Source organism: Kwoniella bestiolae, chromosome 1 (genome assembly GCF_000512585.2).
Source record: "Kwoniella bestiolae CBS 10118 chromosome 1, complete sequence".
Lineage (NCBI taxonomy): Eukaryota > Fungi > Basidiomycota > Tremellomycetes > Tremellales > Cryptococcaceae > Kwoniella > Kwoniella bestiolae.
Genome location: NC_089241.1, coordinates 1,505,220 through 1,521,185, shown reverse-complemented (window position 1 = coordinate 1,521,185; position 15,966 = coordinate 1,505,220). Strand labels below are relative to the sequence as shown.

The 15,966-nt window shown below is 48.3% G+C and overlaps 7 protein-coding genes across 7 annotated transcripts; 2 read left to right on the top strand and 5 right to left on the bottom strand.

Annotated features, from left to right (window-relative positions):
• Nucleotides 1–303: 303 nt before the first annotated feature.
• I302_100582 (uncharacterized protein) lies at nt 304–1,723 on the top strand (the record flags this gene model as incomplete). The annotated part of the gene is made up of 2 exons (XM_019190597.1): nt 304–507; nt 656–1,723. 2 exons carry the CDS (start codon nt 304–306, stop codon nt 1,721–1,723), a joined length of 1,272 nt encoding a protein of 423 aa, XP_019047345.1.
• Nucleotides 1,724–2,767: 1,044 nt separating this feature from the next.
• I302_100581 (uncharacterized protein) lies at nt 2,768–5,366 on the bottom strand (the record flags this gene model as incomplete). The annotated part of the gene is made up of 14 exons (XM_065869104.1): nt 2,768–3,130; nt 3,211–3,360; nt 3,423–3,478; nt 3,533–3,656; nt 3,736–3,776; nt 3,859–3,921; nt 4,035–4,167; nt 4,253–4,444; nt 4,533–4,652; nt 4,734–4,846; nt 4,938–5,006; nt 5,091–5,192; nt 5,280–5,293; nt 5,353–5,366. 14 exons carry the CDS (start codon nt 5,364–5,366, stop codon nt 2,768–2,770), a joined length of 1,554 nt encoding a protein of 517 aa, XP_065725176.1.
• Nucleotides 5,367–5,799: 433 nt separating this feature from the next.
• Nucleotides 5,800–8,581, bottom strand: I302_100580 (transketolase; the record flags this gene model as incomplete). The annotated part of the gene is made up of 10 exons (XM_019190595.1): nt 5,800–5,922; nt 5,986–7,258; nt 7,311–7,413; nt 7,468–7,572; nt 7,654–7,749; nt 7,828–7,982; nt 8,057–8,163; nt 8,223–8,252; nt 8,325–8,361; nt 8,544–8,581. The coding sequence occupies 10 exons, from the start codon at nt 8,579–8,581 to the stop codon at nt 5,800–5,802; spliced, it is 2,067 nt and encodes a 688-aa protein (XP_019047343.1).
• A 490-nt stretch (nt 8,582–9,071) lies between these two features.
• On the bottom strand, nt 9,072–10,701 carry I302_100579 (uncharacterized protein; the record flags this gene model as incomplete). The annotated part of the gene is made up of 7 exons (XM_019190594.1): nt 9,072–9,471; nt 9,532–9,599; nt 9,654–9,716; nt 9,785–9,861; nt 9,930–9,997; nt 10,063–10,125; nt 10,205–10,701. The coding sequence occupies 7 exons, from the start codon at nt 10,699–10,701 to the stop codon at nt 9,072–9,074; spliced, it is 1,236 nt and encodes a 411-aa protein (XP_019047342.1).
• Nucleotides 10,702–11,053: 352 nt separating this feature from the next.
• On the bottom strand, nt 11,054–11,425 carry I302_100578 (uncharacterized protein; the record flags this gene model as incomplete). Its single annotated transcript, XM_019190593.1, has 1 exon — nt 11,054–11,425. One exon carries the CDS (start codon nt 11,423–11,425, stop codon nt 11,054–11,056), a length of 372 nt encoding a protein of 123 aa, XP_019047341.1.
• Nucleotides 11,426–11,898: 473 nt separating this feature from the next.
• Nucleotides 11,899–13,646, bottom strand: I302_100577 (uncharacterized protein; the record flags this gene model as incomplete). Its single annotated transcript, XM_019190592.1, has 6 exons — nt 11,899–12,043; nt 12,106–12,248; nt 12,299–12,950; nt 13,000–13,138; nt 13,201–13,329; nt 13,385–13,646. The coding sequence occupies 6 exons, from the start codon at nt 13,644–13,646 to the stop codon at nt 11,899–11,901; spliced, it is 1,470 nt and encodes a 489-aa protein (XP_019047340.1).
• A 486-nt stretch (nt 13,647–14,132) lies between these two features.
• On the top strand, nt 14,133–15,930 carry I302_100576 (uncharacterized protein; the record flags this gene model as incomplete). Its single annotated transcript, XM_019190591.1, has 5 exons — nt 14,133–14,397; nt 14,455–14,832; nt 14,894–15,433; nt 15,487–15,576; nt 15,671–15,930. 5 exons carry the CDS (start codon nt 14,133–14,135, stop codon nt 15,928–15,930), a joined length of 1,533 nt encoding a protein of 510 aa, XP_019047339.1.
• Nucleotides 15,931–15,966: the final 36 nt, after the last annotated feature.

The following is a 15,966-nucleotide window of genomic DNA, read 5'->3' as shown; positions in this document are numbered from 1 at the left end:
GTCGATACTCCACGTATACCATATATAGGGGAGAGTCATTGGTTCCACGTCGATCCCCCCACTCTCTTACTCTTCTCACCATACATACCACCATACATACACTACCATACTACCATACACTGCATACCCCATTTCCAATTCATTTCGTTGTACAGCTTTTTATCTACTTAGCACTCACTTCTGTTCATTCATTCCCATATAAACACATATACATATATACCTGACCTTCTATTACCTTTTTTGTACATCCATTTTACTATAACCCTTCTATCACATTCCACCAACATATCACCAACACCGACAATGACAAACGCAGTGGCCTCATCCTCCAAACGACCCGCCCCATCCTCTTCGACCTCGCCTACCGGTAACAAGGCCAAGAAACCTAGACCGTCCACGTCATCCACCGAAGATCAACATGATGATGATGACGAGGAGGAGGAGTTGGAACAGGGGGGTGAGATGGATGAGGACATGAAAGCTAAGATAGCTAGGAAGGAGGCTAGGGTGAGTTTGGGTTTACTTCCTTTGTTACCAGTCATTCCCACGAACTCCTTTCACTTTTTCATACACCTCACTCGCTAGTACCAAACACCCCATTCAAAACCCAATTCACTTATCGACCCCGCTAATCCAATTCAATTCATTCCCATAGACAATCCGGAACAGAGAATCAGCCCAACGGTCACGTAACCAACGTAAAGCGCACCTGGTATATCTCGAACAACGAGTTGTCGAGCTGGAAGCTGAGAACCGAGCTCTCAAAGGTGACTCGCCACCCACAGCTACACCACCCTCATCATTCAGTGTGGGAAGGGAGACATCACCCGCACAAAGCGTCATCTCATTGGCCAACGACCTCGGTATTCCATCTGAACTGGTCAACGGTACCGGTGTGAAATTGTCCAACGTTGCCCCTCCACCAGCCGATTTGGATATCGAGTTAGAAGATGTTAAACCTGTGATCCATCACACACCTTCACCTGTGCCTGAGCAACAACCCCAACCCGCTGCTCAGCTACCACCAGTCTCCCTCACGACAGAGACCAACGAAGTTACCCATCTAAAAGCTGAAAACGCAGCTCTTCGTGAACGTGTATCATTATTGGAGAACCTGGTCAAGCAAGTAGTCGCCGTTGCCAATTTCTCCGGATTACAATCCTCTTCCTCCACTACTCAAGATATCAAACCTTCCGTCACTGTCGTCGAACAACAACCCGCAGACCTCGTATCACCCACCACATCAAACATGATAGACTGGTCGTCATTCATCTCAGCACCTGTTGTCATCCCACCTCCGACAGCAGGTCTAGACTCTACCCTTTCGCCGCCACTCTACCCAAGCACCATCACCGACATTGCACCTTCATCTCAATCCCAACCTCAATTGTTGAACGGTAATGAACTTGTCTCGAACGTTTCGAACCCCGTCGCTCGCCACCCAGCAGAGGTGGCGACCATGTCTTCTGCTTCATCTGATGAAGAGGAACACAAGGCCCTGCAGCGGGCGAGGGGGAATCATTCAATCCATTCAGACAACAACAGCACCACCAACAACAACTTGATCACGGAAGAGAGAATCCGTTTGGTATCGAGATTGGTCATAGCCTTGGCTCAGCGGAGAGGATGGATAACACCTCAATCTTCCATGGTCACTTACCCGGCAACTTGTGGAATGGTCAAGGCGAACAAGTATCTTGGGAAAATGGAATCAACTCGTTAGACGGGTTGGACAATTGGGATGAAGCGATGAAGAATCTGATAGAGGATATCGAGGGGAGGAACAATCATAGAGAACAGGGAGGGAACGGACAAGTACAGGAACACGAGCAGAGTGTCCTGGGAATGGAATGGTTCGGGAATGGAACAGGATCAGGATCGGTTGTAGTATAGAAGAACGATTGGAACATGGAAGAAGTAAAATAAAACCAAACACGGTGACTTAACCGACGAACATCAACATATATCGAAAATATACATGATAACGGTAGAACAAACAGAATTGTCGATAATCCTCTCATATGGACAATCAAGTATCTCGCCTCTTCGTCATTGACTCGACTCGCCAGATTGACCTAGTCAATCTCATATCTCCTTCCGCAAATCTCCGACTATCTCATCATCCCCACTCGTCTTTACCATGATTGAAGGAATGTTCCTACAGCTCATTTCATTTTTATCTACTTCGGCTCAACCCATAGACTCCGCACTTCACACCCGCTCGCCTGCAAAGGCTTGAGCCGTGTTTACGTGCGTGTAGCGGGAAGAGTTGGGGCAAAGGGAATTGAAATGTAGTTTGTTGGGATCATTTTGATTATTCGTGGTTGAAGGTCTGGTTTTGGTACGATGTTAGGAGAGATGTTGGATTGAGTGTATTTATTGGACTGGGCAGTTTGGAAGTTTTGTTGGATGACGGGAAATCATGTTTAGTATATAGATAGATAGGTTGTGGAGTATGAGTATGATATATGCATGTTCATTCAGTATGATCACGGCTTGTCAATCAAAGCGTTGAACAATCGGAAGAGTGCCAGATCTGTCTACGTGCATTGCATTCTGCATCAGCCAGCCCCTACGAAGATGAACGGTCAACTGAATTCTCTCGCACAGTGGTTTTCGTGTCGACTTCAATACAAGAGCCAAAAGAGCGAGTAGTGCAGAGTGATGCATATCAATCCATCTAAAATGAACTTCTATTCCGTATGTCCGACCATCCTTTAAACATCTACAAAAGGGTCCCAACCACTCTAAGCTATATCTTCTATTCTTAACCCAACACCAACCCATCACCCTCACTCAACACCCTCTCCCCCTCCTCCTCTATAATCTCCCAAGCCCTTTGCACATCCTCAAAAGAAGTATTCACACCCCCCATAGCCAGTCTTATGCAGAACACGTTGCGTTCGATACTATGCAACACGGTCTGAGTAAGGAAGATATCATACCGCGTGTCCAGTCTTTGATGTAATTTCTGATTTAGGAGGTTCAACTTGTCGTCGTCTACCTTACCTCCGCCTGAGGAAGACGGATTGAGTCGGAAGACCAATAGGGCGAGACTGGGCGGAGTGATAATCTCGAATTTGGATGATTGTGAGACTATCTCGGTGAGACGCTGACAATGCTCGATGCCCTGTTCATCATCGTGTCAGCACAATCGCAGACGCGCATCCCGTCGAAGGGGGGGGAGATAGTTGCCCAAGGCCTACTCACCCTCTCGAGATGTTTCTGGAACCCATTGACACCGAAGCTTCTCAACACGAACCACAATTTGATACTTCTGAATCGTCTTCCCAAGGCAGGCTGCCAATTCCTATAATCAATTACTGTACCTGCATCCGCCTCCTTACTTCGAAGGAAGGGCTGTGGGCATAGCAACGACATCAGTCAATCCTCCGATCTCCGTGGGCGCTCTACCTACTCACCGGCGTAACGTCCAGAGCTTGAGTCAGGTCTTTTCGATTCTTCACGCAGAATATACCTAGCGATAGATAGTATCAGTATGAAGATACCACCATCGCCAACGGCAACTCACTACAGTCAAACGTCGTTAATCCCCATTTATGGAAATTCGTGCAGAACGAATCGGCATATTCGTTTACTTCTTGCAATCGCAGGGATTCTCGATATTGCGGTAAGGCATATGCCACACCGGCCCACTGTCATCACGACGGTGCTTACTGATCAGTCTCTGGTGCAAGCGGATCGGATACTAGAGTCGAAGAAAAGAAAGCTCACGGCAGCATCGACATGGAGGAAAGTCGTTGGGTATTCTTTCACTAAGCCAGACCACCAGTAGACCAGGTCAGCGCCATCAGGCTGCTTTTTGATATGTCCCCAGTGAGAACTCTCGGTACTCACAGACTTCACCAATCTCAGCTATCCTATCTACAGCTCCAGTAGAGGTAGTTCCAACAGTAGCGTCTGCGAGGCAGAACAGTTATCAGTCGTCTGCACCCTCACCCGAAGTACGATCATATGGTCTTTCACAGAAAGAAGTGCGGGAGATCCAGTAGACCAGAGAGATCTTTACTTACAGACTAAGAACGGCACTAGCCCATCTTTCTTGTCCTTCTCAATAGCCTCTCTGACAGCTTCTCCCCTAAGGGCGTACTGATCATCTATCGAGACAGGTATAGCTCGGAACGGCAAACCAAGCATCAGAGCGGCCTATACACGAATACCGAATCGACAAGATCTCAGCAAGTGATGGTGCATGCAAAGCTCCAGCATGAAAAGGGGCGACTTGACTTACCTTCGCACCCAAGCTATGAGTCTGGGTACTTCCGTAAACTACCAATTTCTGACCGTACTCTTGCCTGATCTTATCGGGAATCTCGATCTGGCCGTTGTCTCCTGCTTTGACTCCAGACTCGACAGATAAGCGTCTCAGAGCCTTTTCCCGAGCTGCGATGGCTGCTGTGAATGCCGAGTCTGAGGCTGACCCCTGGTGTGTGAACGAAATGAGCGAGTCAGCTTCTTCAGATGAAGTAACACCAATAAAGACCTATTCCCAAGATCACATGGTGACTCACCATAATGACTCCCCCACCGATCCCTGAGGAACCCCAAAAGTCCTTGGACAAGCCCAACATCCTAGCTGCCCATTCTACTACGACCTGTTCCAGCTCTGTACAAGCGGGTGAGCAGATCCACTATGCGAATATGGTATATCAGCAAGCCATTTCATACGATCATGAGCCATAGACAAAGAATATAGAGGGGAAAACACCTACGTTGAAGCCTGGATTAGACACGCTAGAAGAGTACAGATCCGCTATCATACATTCAAAAGTCGAGTTGGCAGGGAAATAGGCGAAGAAAGAGGGGGATTGCCAGTGTGTTATTCCTAGATCATTCCTATTCCATCAGTCCTTAGTCTTCGATCTGGCTCCTTGCCTTCATAGGCAAAAGTGATGAACCAAAGAGTTCACACATACCTGGTAGGATCAACTTCCCAAAATCCTTTTGAATCTCATCGAATCTCTGTCCATCCTCAGGTGCTTCTTCTAGAAATCACAAATCATATTTACTGGTCAGTACAACATACACACCATACATAATGTCGTTCAGCTCGATGATGGTACACTCACTAGGCAACTGATCGATCAAATAACCAGGCTGCACCTTTGCCTTAACAGGGACCTGGGAGATATTGGCGTAATAATCGCATATCGAATCTATGGCTGCGTAGCCTATGTCCAATACTAATATCAGCCTCTGAACTACGCAGTTTCACCGTACTGACTTATAGGCAGATCGAGAGAATCGGACGGACTGACCTGCTTTTCTGAATCTATTGTAGATTTGGAGTCAGCTCCGCTTCGGTAAAATCGAAAGAAGTGCATGACTCACTCTTCAATGTCCATTCTCTGCTCTGACACACACTTTACACGCTATACACAGGGAGCTTAGCTTGATATTCCTAGAGAAGATGGGAAGTTCATGTGCACGATACTGGCATAAAGAACTTGTTGACCAAAGTCAGTTCGGGGTCTGTTGCAGGCTAGGACCATTTCATTTACATGATGTCGGATATCGCCGGCCGGATCCATTCGTCACCGTCATTGTTGGAAGGATCGTTCATCTACGATCATACTAAGATTACGGTCCACTTGACTACACATGCAATTGTGCAGCCCGGAAAAGGTAATAGGATGCTTGATCATGTGCATCTTCAACTCGGGCAAAACAAACTATCACTATAAACATGTAAAAACTCAAATCAAAAAACGTAATATCAAAAAAGAAAGCCTTTCATCTATTCCCTTGTATCCCTTGTATAAATCCATCTATCTGAATCTATTCATCGGAGATGTCGTCCAAAGCAGAGATCAATGGTGAGAATACAGGTTGACCTCGCTTCTTGTAGAAGGAGACGACCTTTTCGGCTCTCTTGGCGATACCCTCGGGGGTCAAGTCGAACTATGGTCACATCGATCGTAAGCATCATCGGAGACTACCAGTAGATGGACGTAGGACACTCACCTTCTTGTACACTTGGTCGTAAGGACCTGAAGCACCCCAAGCTTTAAGACCAAAGTGGTCGTGAGAGTATTGACCCCAACCGAAAGTGGAGTAGGCCTCTACGGAAAGGATTGGAGCACCTGAAGGAAGGACGGATAATTTGTATTCCCTAGATTGAGTCTCGAACACTTCGAAACATGGCAAGGACACCAATCGAGCCTTGATTCCCTTGGATTTCAACTGGTTGACAGCTTCAAGACACAATGGGACTTCGGAACCGGTAGATACCAAGGTGACATCGGCGTTCTCAACTTCCTCCAACACGTAACCACCCTTGGCGGCCTTTTCGATGGAAGAGTTGGCGAGTTGGGGCAAGTTTTGTCTAGAGAAGGCAAGGACGGAAGGAGTGTGTTGAGAGAGGATGGAAACGAGGTATGAAGCAGAGGTTTCGTTACCGTCGGCAGGTCTCCAAAAGGCAAGGTTGGGAACAGCTCGGAGCCAGGCAGCGGTTTCAACAGGTTGGTGGGTAGGTCCATCTTCACCGAGACCAATGGAGTCGTGGGTGGCAACTTGGAGTACTCGCAAGTGGGAGAGGGCAGAGAGTCTGACGGCACCAGCGGCGTATGAGACGAAGTTGAGGAAAGTAGCACCGAATGGGATGAGACCACCGTAAGCGGCGATACCGTTACAGATGGCGGCCATACCGTGCTCTCGTACACCGAATCGGAAGTATCGACCAGCGTATGAACCGAGACCGGTGGAAGGGTGTTGGAAGTCTTCAGCGTTCTTCCATCGGGTCAAGTTGGAACCGGTCAAATCAGCTGAACCACCGACAAGTTCAGGAAGGACTTCAGCGAGCTTGCTGATGGTGGTTTCGGAGAGCTTTCGGGACCCAACGGCGGCGTCAGAGGTGGTGTAGGTGGGGAGAGCCTTTTCCCATCCTTCGGGAAGTCTACCCTCAACTCGTCGAGTAAGCTCGGAAGCTTCCTTGGGGTATTTCTCGGCGTATTGCTTGAAAAGAGCGTTCCAGTCGGCTTCGGCCTTGGCACCCTTTTCAGCAGCGGCGTTGTAGATGTCGTAGGTCTCTTGGGGGACAGCAAAGGTCTCTTCTGGGTTGAAACCGAACTTTTTCTTGAGTTGAGTGATATCATCCTTTTTGAGGGGAGCACCGTGGACATCGTGACCACCTTGTTTGAGGGAACCGAAACCGATGGTGGTTTTGAGGTTGATGATGGTTGGTTGGTCCTTGGTCTTTTGGGCTTCCTTGAGGGCGGCTTCGATGGCAGCGACGTCACTGGACATGGGGTCAGACTCGTGTGTCTTTGAGGAAATTTGAGACTACTCACTCGTCACCTTTCTCTACGTGGAGAACTTCCCATCCGTAAGACTTGAATCTGGCCTCGACGTCCTCGGTGAAAGATACAGCGGTGTCACCGTCAATGGTGATCTCTGCGGGACATATCAGTAAAACTGACCATACTGCAAAAAGTACGAATCACTCACTGTTGTCGTCGTAAATAGCAATCAAGTTACCCAATTTCAAGTGACCGGCAAGAGAACAAGCTTCGGAGGCAACACCTTCTTGGAGACATCCATCACCGGTGAAAACTATCAAATGACGTCAGCCCATGCAAATCTCGCTTAAATTTGTTTTCTTCTGCTGAACAAGAATAGTTTGTAAGCACGTACCATAGGTGTAGTTGTCAATGAGGGAGAAGTTGTCCTTGTTGAAGACGGCACCCATGTGGGCTTGAGCAATGGCAAGACCAACGGCGTTGGAGATACCTAAATAGGCATTTAAATTAGCTTGATTTGCTTGATTTCGAATAATGACAATGAAGCTGAAGAAGGCAGATTACTTACCTTGACCAAGAGGACCAGTGGTAACTTCAATACCGTCAGTGACACCCAACTCGGGGTGACCGGGGGTGATGGAGTCGATTTGTCTGAATGATTTGAGATCATCCATGGATACCTTGTATCCAGCAAGGTGGAGGAGGATATACTGAAGGGCACAACTACGTGGTCGAATTTAAGGCGTGAATCAGCTTGGCTCGTGTATTGATAAGAGGGTCGATGAATCGTCACTCACGCATGTCCGTTGGAAAGGACGAATCGATCTCTGTTGATCCACTTTGGGTTCTTGGAGTTGAAGTTCATGAATCGACTGAAAAGAACGTGGGCAACGGGAGCCATACCCTGTGATTGGGATATCAGCAAAAGTTCTATGTATGAGCGAGAGATGACGATGGACTTACCATGGGAGCACCAGGGTGACCAGAGTTGGCCTAAAGGATGCAAGTGGATGGATGAACGTGTAAGCTTGAGTTGGTTAACGGAAATGGTAGATGATTACTGACCTTGCCAACCACATCGGCAGCGAGGGCTCGGATGGTGCTGGTGAGTGAAGCGGTATCAGCGAGCGGTTCTTTACTTATGAGACTAGCAGTCTATGAGTGTAGATTGATGTCTCGAGAATGTTCATCATCCATCTCTTGGGTGATCAACGGCTGACCAGAGAGTCCTCAAAGAATCCTCCACTGGTGTCTGTGCTTTATTATACAGTAAGAGACACTCACTTGATAGCAACTTGATCGTTTTGAGTGAATCCAGACATGTTGCTACGAGTGTTTTTGTGGGTGTAAGTGAATGAGTGACAGATGGAGATGGAGATCTGAAGAAGGGAGAAGAGATGACAATGTTGAAAAGAATGAAAGGTGAAGGATGGAAAGAATGCGATGGATGCTTTTTTTGGGGGGTGAAGGTGATGAATTTCAGGGTCAGTGCGTCAACTGCTATGACTGTATGACTGTGTATGCTGTCTCAGGGTAATTGCCTTGTTGTACCGCCGATAGATGGGATCAGATTGAATTGAAAATAAGGCCGGCCCGACTTGCCGCGAACCTAACAGCGTACAAACGGAGAACGGACATCGGACTGCTCCTCCTCTCGCTCTCCATGTGGCATACAGACCGGATTTAACTCTTTTGCATGAAACATTTAAATGTCGTCTCTCTTGCCTGGCATTCGCACAGATATACGGCAGATCGAGATGCCAGACCAACTTGTCCCGTAGTATCAAGATCCATATGAATACATCGCAATTACTAGCTATCTCTATGTCTTCTTCTCCTCCGACCGTGTCTCGTATCATACCGCTCTCTTCTTTCGTCCCTAGTCCGATCATCCCTTCTCCGCCTCCTCCTACTTCTCCATCTACTGATCGTACCTTCCCTCCTCTCTCCACGTTCACCATCATCCCTCCTACCAAACAACGCCCGAGCAGCTCTGATCGTCCTAGATCTCTTCACTCTCCTTGGCCGTTTCTTCCGTACGGATTTCTCCTCGTCGTCATCTGCCAACGCCTCATCAAAATCCTCTAGATCTTCCCAATATCTTACTAATTGGGATTGTCTCTTCATGTGGAAGTAGAAGGGCGGTAGAGCTGATAAGAGGAATGTGAGGAAGAGGAAGAGGGTGCATATTCCGTTTACTGTTAGTGCTTGACTGGGAGCAGATCAACGAATACAATTTTAGCTTTGCTGGTGATGGTCCGATGACACTTACCCAGACAACACTTTGTGATTCTCAAGATTATTCTTAACGCTGGTCTTCAATAACCTATCAATGATATACTAATGACCACTCATCAGCTTCGATGCGTCGACCATCTATTCATTCCCACTCACAGCAATCAGACATAGTACACAAGCTGCCAACAATAACCCATGTTCGAACCAACCACCTTGAATCTGATTCACGCACAATGGCCAGGCCAGATCAGCTATAGTATATGTACGTGCTGAAGCGGATGACTCACTGTAGGTTGTTTGGCACGTATGCTTCTGAATGTCGTTATGATCATTGGTATCACAGCCATCATGGCCGTTACCATAGCTGTCCCGGGTGAACGAGTATACGTCAGCTTGACTGTCATCAACAACCTAATCACGACGAAAATTCACCAAGCCCATGGATGATCAGCCCGTGTGTCAAGATGAAATTGAAATCCTCTCCCGAGGGAGCACTAGATCTGAGCGGAGAAAGAGCAAAACACTGTCAATAATCCACGGTACGGTTGCATGGAATCTTACCCACCTCGATTCTTCTCCTAGTAATTCATTTAGATCGAACAGCATATCTTCACCTGAGCAGATTATCCTAGATCGTCATTTAATCAAGCGGTCAGTGATCATGTGAGCTTGGTGAAACTCAACGGCGTGGCAAAACGCAAGCTCACTCAGTCTTCGATACATCCTGCAAACACCATCCCCACATATTGACGGACAACCAACCTCCGTCCGTCTCTTCTCCCTCCTCCTCATCGCCTTTTCCTTCTGCCTCCTGCCGCTTATAACGATCATCCCTCTTGGTCGGTAAATGCAATACATTCCCACTAATTCCCCTCCCCCTACTCTCAATAGCCCCCCATTCACCCCCCGGCAAATGTACCTTCACCACAGACCAACTATTCCTCCAGAGCGGGTGTGAATCGGTAAGTAGATAGAGCAGACAAGCCGAGACGAACCATAATACGATTATACCGCTTCTCCAACATAGTATCTTCTTCTTGGCTATCTTTGGGTTTTTAATTATGGGTATATCGTTGGTAGCTGAGGTGGTGGCCCTGCTTAGCCCGTTGGGACGGGCAGAATGGGTATGGATCAAACCGATATTGGATTCTTCGTCTGATGTTTTGGATCGCGTGTGCTTCTTGCGCCGAGGACGGGATGGCATTGTATAGTAGCAAGGTGACGGAGTCTTGTGAATATCATGGTTTACTATATACGATCAGCAGGAAAGTGTTTGACGATCGACGAGTGCATAAACGACGCAGACTGTGTGATCAGAGGTACTCGATATTGAGCAATGTGATGGGGTAAAACACTCTTAGTCAAAGGACGGCTACGGTGGGACAAGGGTCAAACCCAATGAAAGGATAGGCAAGTCATGCATTAAAGTGTACAGATAGATGAGAGGTACCATACCTATAATAGGAACGAACAGATATCAGTACATATTCGCATGACTACACATAACTTGAGACATCTACAAGCCCCACAAGAATGTTCACTCACCAAAAAACCCATTACACAGGTTGTCCACCCCCACCAGCAGCAGCCTCCGCCCCCGCTCCACCACCACTCGTAATCGGCTGAGCATGCTCCACCACCAACTTGGGACCCTTGAACATCCTATTCACCTCGGCCGCTCGCTTAATCACCTCCAACTCCTTTTTCTGCTCCTCAAACCATCTCGACAGTTCCGCCGGATCGATCTGCTTGGCTTGTACCGATTCTGTCCCGGGCGCGGGGGAGAGGGACTGTAAGATTGGTTTGAAGGTTTGGTGCGATCGTCGGAGGAAGTATTGGTTGAAGTTGTATGAGGTGAATCGGGAAGAGACGGTTTGGAAGGAGTGGTAGAGGGATTGAACCTCTGCGATCGTTGGGGCGGGGGGCATTCTGAGTAGTGGAGCTGATCAGTTGGATGAGCGGTCGAGAGACGTCTGAGAAGCTTACTTGATGGAAGTCAGTTGAGAGAGATATATATGAGGGAATTGACAAATATGTTGTGGGTAAGAAGTTGTGCTATGGAGATTTCGAATGAAAGACTGAAATTGAAATCATCGTTTTGCTGATGGCTGATGACGGAGTCAAGCGGCGAAAATCACACAACCGGTGTTCGTAATCACCCTGCTCCTCATTAGGAGAGTGGGTTAGCGGAATCAAATGCTGCGTTGGCAAAATTCCTAATCCGCCTGTTATCCAATTTACAATCCGATGCATAGCCAATCTCAGACTCTATTTCTCTGAACCTACAAAACAGTATTCCGTAAGACTACCATCTACAAGATTGGGAAGACCAAAGGCAAAACATAGACATATATGTATGTGTATAAACGACCCGACATCAACACTCTCCATCGTAGCGTTTCTACTTGACTTCAGCACCTTTCACACCTTCCTCTTGGTCGTAATCGACAGGTCTGTTCGCAGCGTCCTCTCGCCAGATGGGGACTTTTTGGATGATGGCGATGGTGAATGGGATGCAAAATCCGGCGAGACCAAAGTTGATGGCGCTGTGACATGGGTTGTGTCAGCTATCATGAGCTGTGGACGTTGAAACGAGGATGAAACTTACAGAGGGATCATCTTGGTCTTGACATTCGAGTTGATACCGTACGACACGGCTTGGCCGACAGCCTCAACACATCTGAAGACACCTCCTGTTCGGGCGTTTCCTTGAACGTCGGTGGTGAAACATGAGATCAACCAGTAGATGTACTAGAACACCATCATCAGCCTCAGCCCGAAAGTACCGCATGACCACTCACAGTCTGACAGAGGTATCCACAAATTTGCATAATGTAGAAGGGGATATAAGCGTTGGCCCATCCAGAAGAGTTCCAATCGTATTTCGGAGCCTTGGTCATTCCCATGAATTTGTGTTGGTTGACCACGAGCCATGCGAAACAGGCCATCGAGGGAACCATGAACACGGCGAAACCAATTTGAGCCCTGCGTCTCTGGGTCCATCTTCGGTTATCTAAGAAGAATCTTCCAAAGATCGAGGTGAAGACGATGATTCCTGAGGGGACGATGAAACTTGACAATGCTCTTGCTCGGACGGTAAAGTAGTTGGTAAGGTATGTACTGAGCACACCACCGTAGAAGTACGAGTAGAACCCGATAGGAGCAAGCAAGAGCATCTGCTTGGAGATGATGGTTTGCCATAGGTAGAGGAATTCGGTTCTCCAAGGTTGTTTGGCAGCGAGGAGGATGGGCACGCCATCTGATCGTCTGACCTTGTGAGGTGGGGAGATGAGGAATGAGATGGGGAAACCGATAGCTTCGATCGCTACGAAGATGAGGTAGGTCGAAGTGGCAATGGCACCAGCAGCGGCGGCTTTGGCATTTCGAGCGAGCGAGATGGATCCTCCAACGAGTTGACCAAGGTTTCGCGCACCGACCCAGATGGCGAGGTACCTACATTGCTGTCAGCTTTGTATTCAGTGTTGTAAAGAGATGTACTCACTTTCCCCTTCGTCCTTCCTCGGGGTAGGACAAGATGATGGCGGCCTCGGCGACATACCAGAAACCGAAACCGGCTCCGTAGAGGAATCGACCAAAGATCAGATACCACTGAACACCGTATTTACTGTTGACGTAGTAAGCTGCAAAGGTCGAGGTCATCAGTCAGGTCGACCATCATGGACAAGGGGTGAATCGAACCCACCAGAACCGTTGATGGCGAAGGTAGAGGCACCAACGATCAACATCAATTTGATACCCATACGAGAAGCCAGAGGACCTCCCAAGAGGGAGATGACTGCCACAGCGCAGTACGACGCACATTGTGCGGCGTCTGAGAAGGTCTAGTCAGCTCAAGTCTATGACTTGCAGCACCATTTGACACTTACTAACTGTATAAGGGGTCGCTTGACCACCACCACCAAGACCCGAAATCGCATCGGCCATCGCAGGCCCACAAAAGGCCAAAGCAGATACGACACAGATCTGGAACAGAGAACTTCGGTAGATTGCGTCCCATCTCGATTTGGGTGCAGAAGGCGTGGGGACCACTTGAACCTCGGCTGTGGTCTCCATACCGGGGAGATGAGCGTGGTCAGGTGCCCCTGCCAAGTCGGCTTCGGACTTTCGATCTTCTTCGTAGTGTGCCATGGTTGTTGAAAGCTTGCTTAGCTAGGCTGGATGGAAAAAAGAAGGGAAAGAATCCTTGAGAGTCGAGTTGATCGTGCCCTTCATATACCCTCGACGGAGATAACGAATGACGAGAGGATCTATTCTCAAACGCTTAATAAAGTGGTACTTATCGTCCATTTTGCCCAATGTAGCAAGAACGAATCACATTTGGAGAGATAAGTCAGGTGACTGACGTACATATCGTGTATGTTTAACCGACGCTAGAATGTTGCGTCGCATATCGGTTTCCCGACCCGAAAGGAGAAACGAAAACAGACGCCGGCTCGGTCAATAGATCTCGCTCGACGTGCGATTGGTCGAGGTGAATCCTCCACTTGGGGACGAGAGTTAACGTTATATTTCGGGGTAACCCGATAAGGACTTTGGAATAACATACTACTGAACATATCCCCTCTCAATAACAATTCCAAGTTATTGCTGCTCAACGCAAGACAGTCCACCACGATGTCTGAAGGAAAGAGCAACACCTTGTTACCAGTCAAAAATCGATTAGAGTCCTTCTGGCTCTCTGAGCGAGACCCCGTCCTGCAGAATGCCAGGACGACGCCGGAACTTCCTCGGAACGCCGATGTGGTCATTGTTGGCTCTGGTCTCACGGGCGCGATGATAGCGTATCATCTGTACAATGACGCAGCGAAGGTTGGAAAGCGAATCAACGTGGTGATGCTGGAAGCGGATGAAGTTTGTAGTGGAGCTACAGCGAGAAATGGTGGGTCACCCATAAAGCTCAAGCATCGAAATTGAGCTTACCGTTGTCTTCGGCTAGGTGGTCACTGCAAGCCCATCCCATTCATCGGGTATCGAGCCGAAGCCGCCAAACATGGCAAGAAAGTTGCCAACGACCTCCTGACATTCGAAGCAGCCGCATTGAAGCAGTATGCCGATCTCGTCCAAAAGGAAGATATCAACTGTGATATGCATGTCACTCGGGCATTCGACGTGTGCTTCAAGCAGAGTGACGCTGCGTCGGCCAAGCAGGACTACCAAGCTAGAAAAGCGGCGTTCCCCAGAGATGTCGCTGGGCAAGATATCAGGACGATAGATGATCCTAAGGAGCTGGAGCTGTTGACGGGTGTGAAAGGTGGTTGTTATGGCGCTAGCTATCCTGCTGGGCATCTATGGCCTTATAAGCTTGCTACATCGTGTGAGTTTGTCACATGTTAGCACTCAACTCTACCTCGCTGATCAACCGACCTCTGCCGCAGTGATACATATCGCCATAGGTAAAGGCTTAAATCTTCAGACTCACACTCCTGTTTTATCCATGAAGAAGTCAGAGACACACTCCGGTCAATGGGAGGTTGCCACCCCTCGAGGATCCATCACCGCTTCTCAAATTATCGTCGCCTCCAACGCCTACACATCAGGCTTCCTTCCCGAATTCAAAGATCTCATCTTCCCCGTCAGAGGCACAGCATGTTCCATCACTCCTGCGCCATCGCATTCTTACGGTGCTCATCCAGGTCCTGTCAAATACACTTATGGATTCAGACATGGGCCAGGTGAAGTGGATTACATGATCCCCCGTCAAGGTCGAGGTAGAGTGCCAGGTCTGGGTGATAGAAGCATCATTCTTGGAGGAGCCAAGGGATGCTTCTTGGGTGAGCTGTCGCAGTGGTACGACAACAAGCAGGATAATGAGTATATGCCTGGAGCGAAGGAGTACTTTGAGGGGTTCATGAAGAAATATTTTGTTGGGTGGAATGGGAATGAACATGGTAATGTAGATAAAGTCTGGTCAGGTAGTGAGTATAGCCCTTACCGGTTTCGTGCAAGGACCAAGGCTGATTGTTTACAGTTCTCGGATACTCCGCCGACTTGCTCCCTTACGTTGGTGAAGTCCCAGACAAACCAGGGGTGTTTGTGTGTGCCGGTTTCACAGGACACGGTAAGCCCTCATCGCTCGATACCTACAGCACCTTCCACCCAAACACACACACACCTTGTTGGAACGTTGAAACACTCGCTGACACACGATACAGGTATGCCCCGTATTCCAGGCTGCACCGCCGCGATCTCCTCCTTAGTCACGTCGCGAATCAAGAACGGCTTCATCACATCCACCGCCCAAAAGGCATTCGAAGATGCGTTGCCCCAACCATACTGGTTGACGCAAGAACGATATACCTCGAAAGTAAACCTCATCAAAGCTGCGATGGGTCAAGGGGATAACACGAAAGGCGCTTTGCAGAATTCCGACGAGGCTGTTTTGGCCGGTAGAGTGGCTAGGGCCAAGTTGTAGTATAGGTAGATATAGATGGTTGTACGACTTTCATAA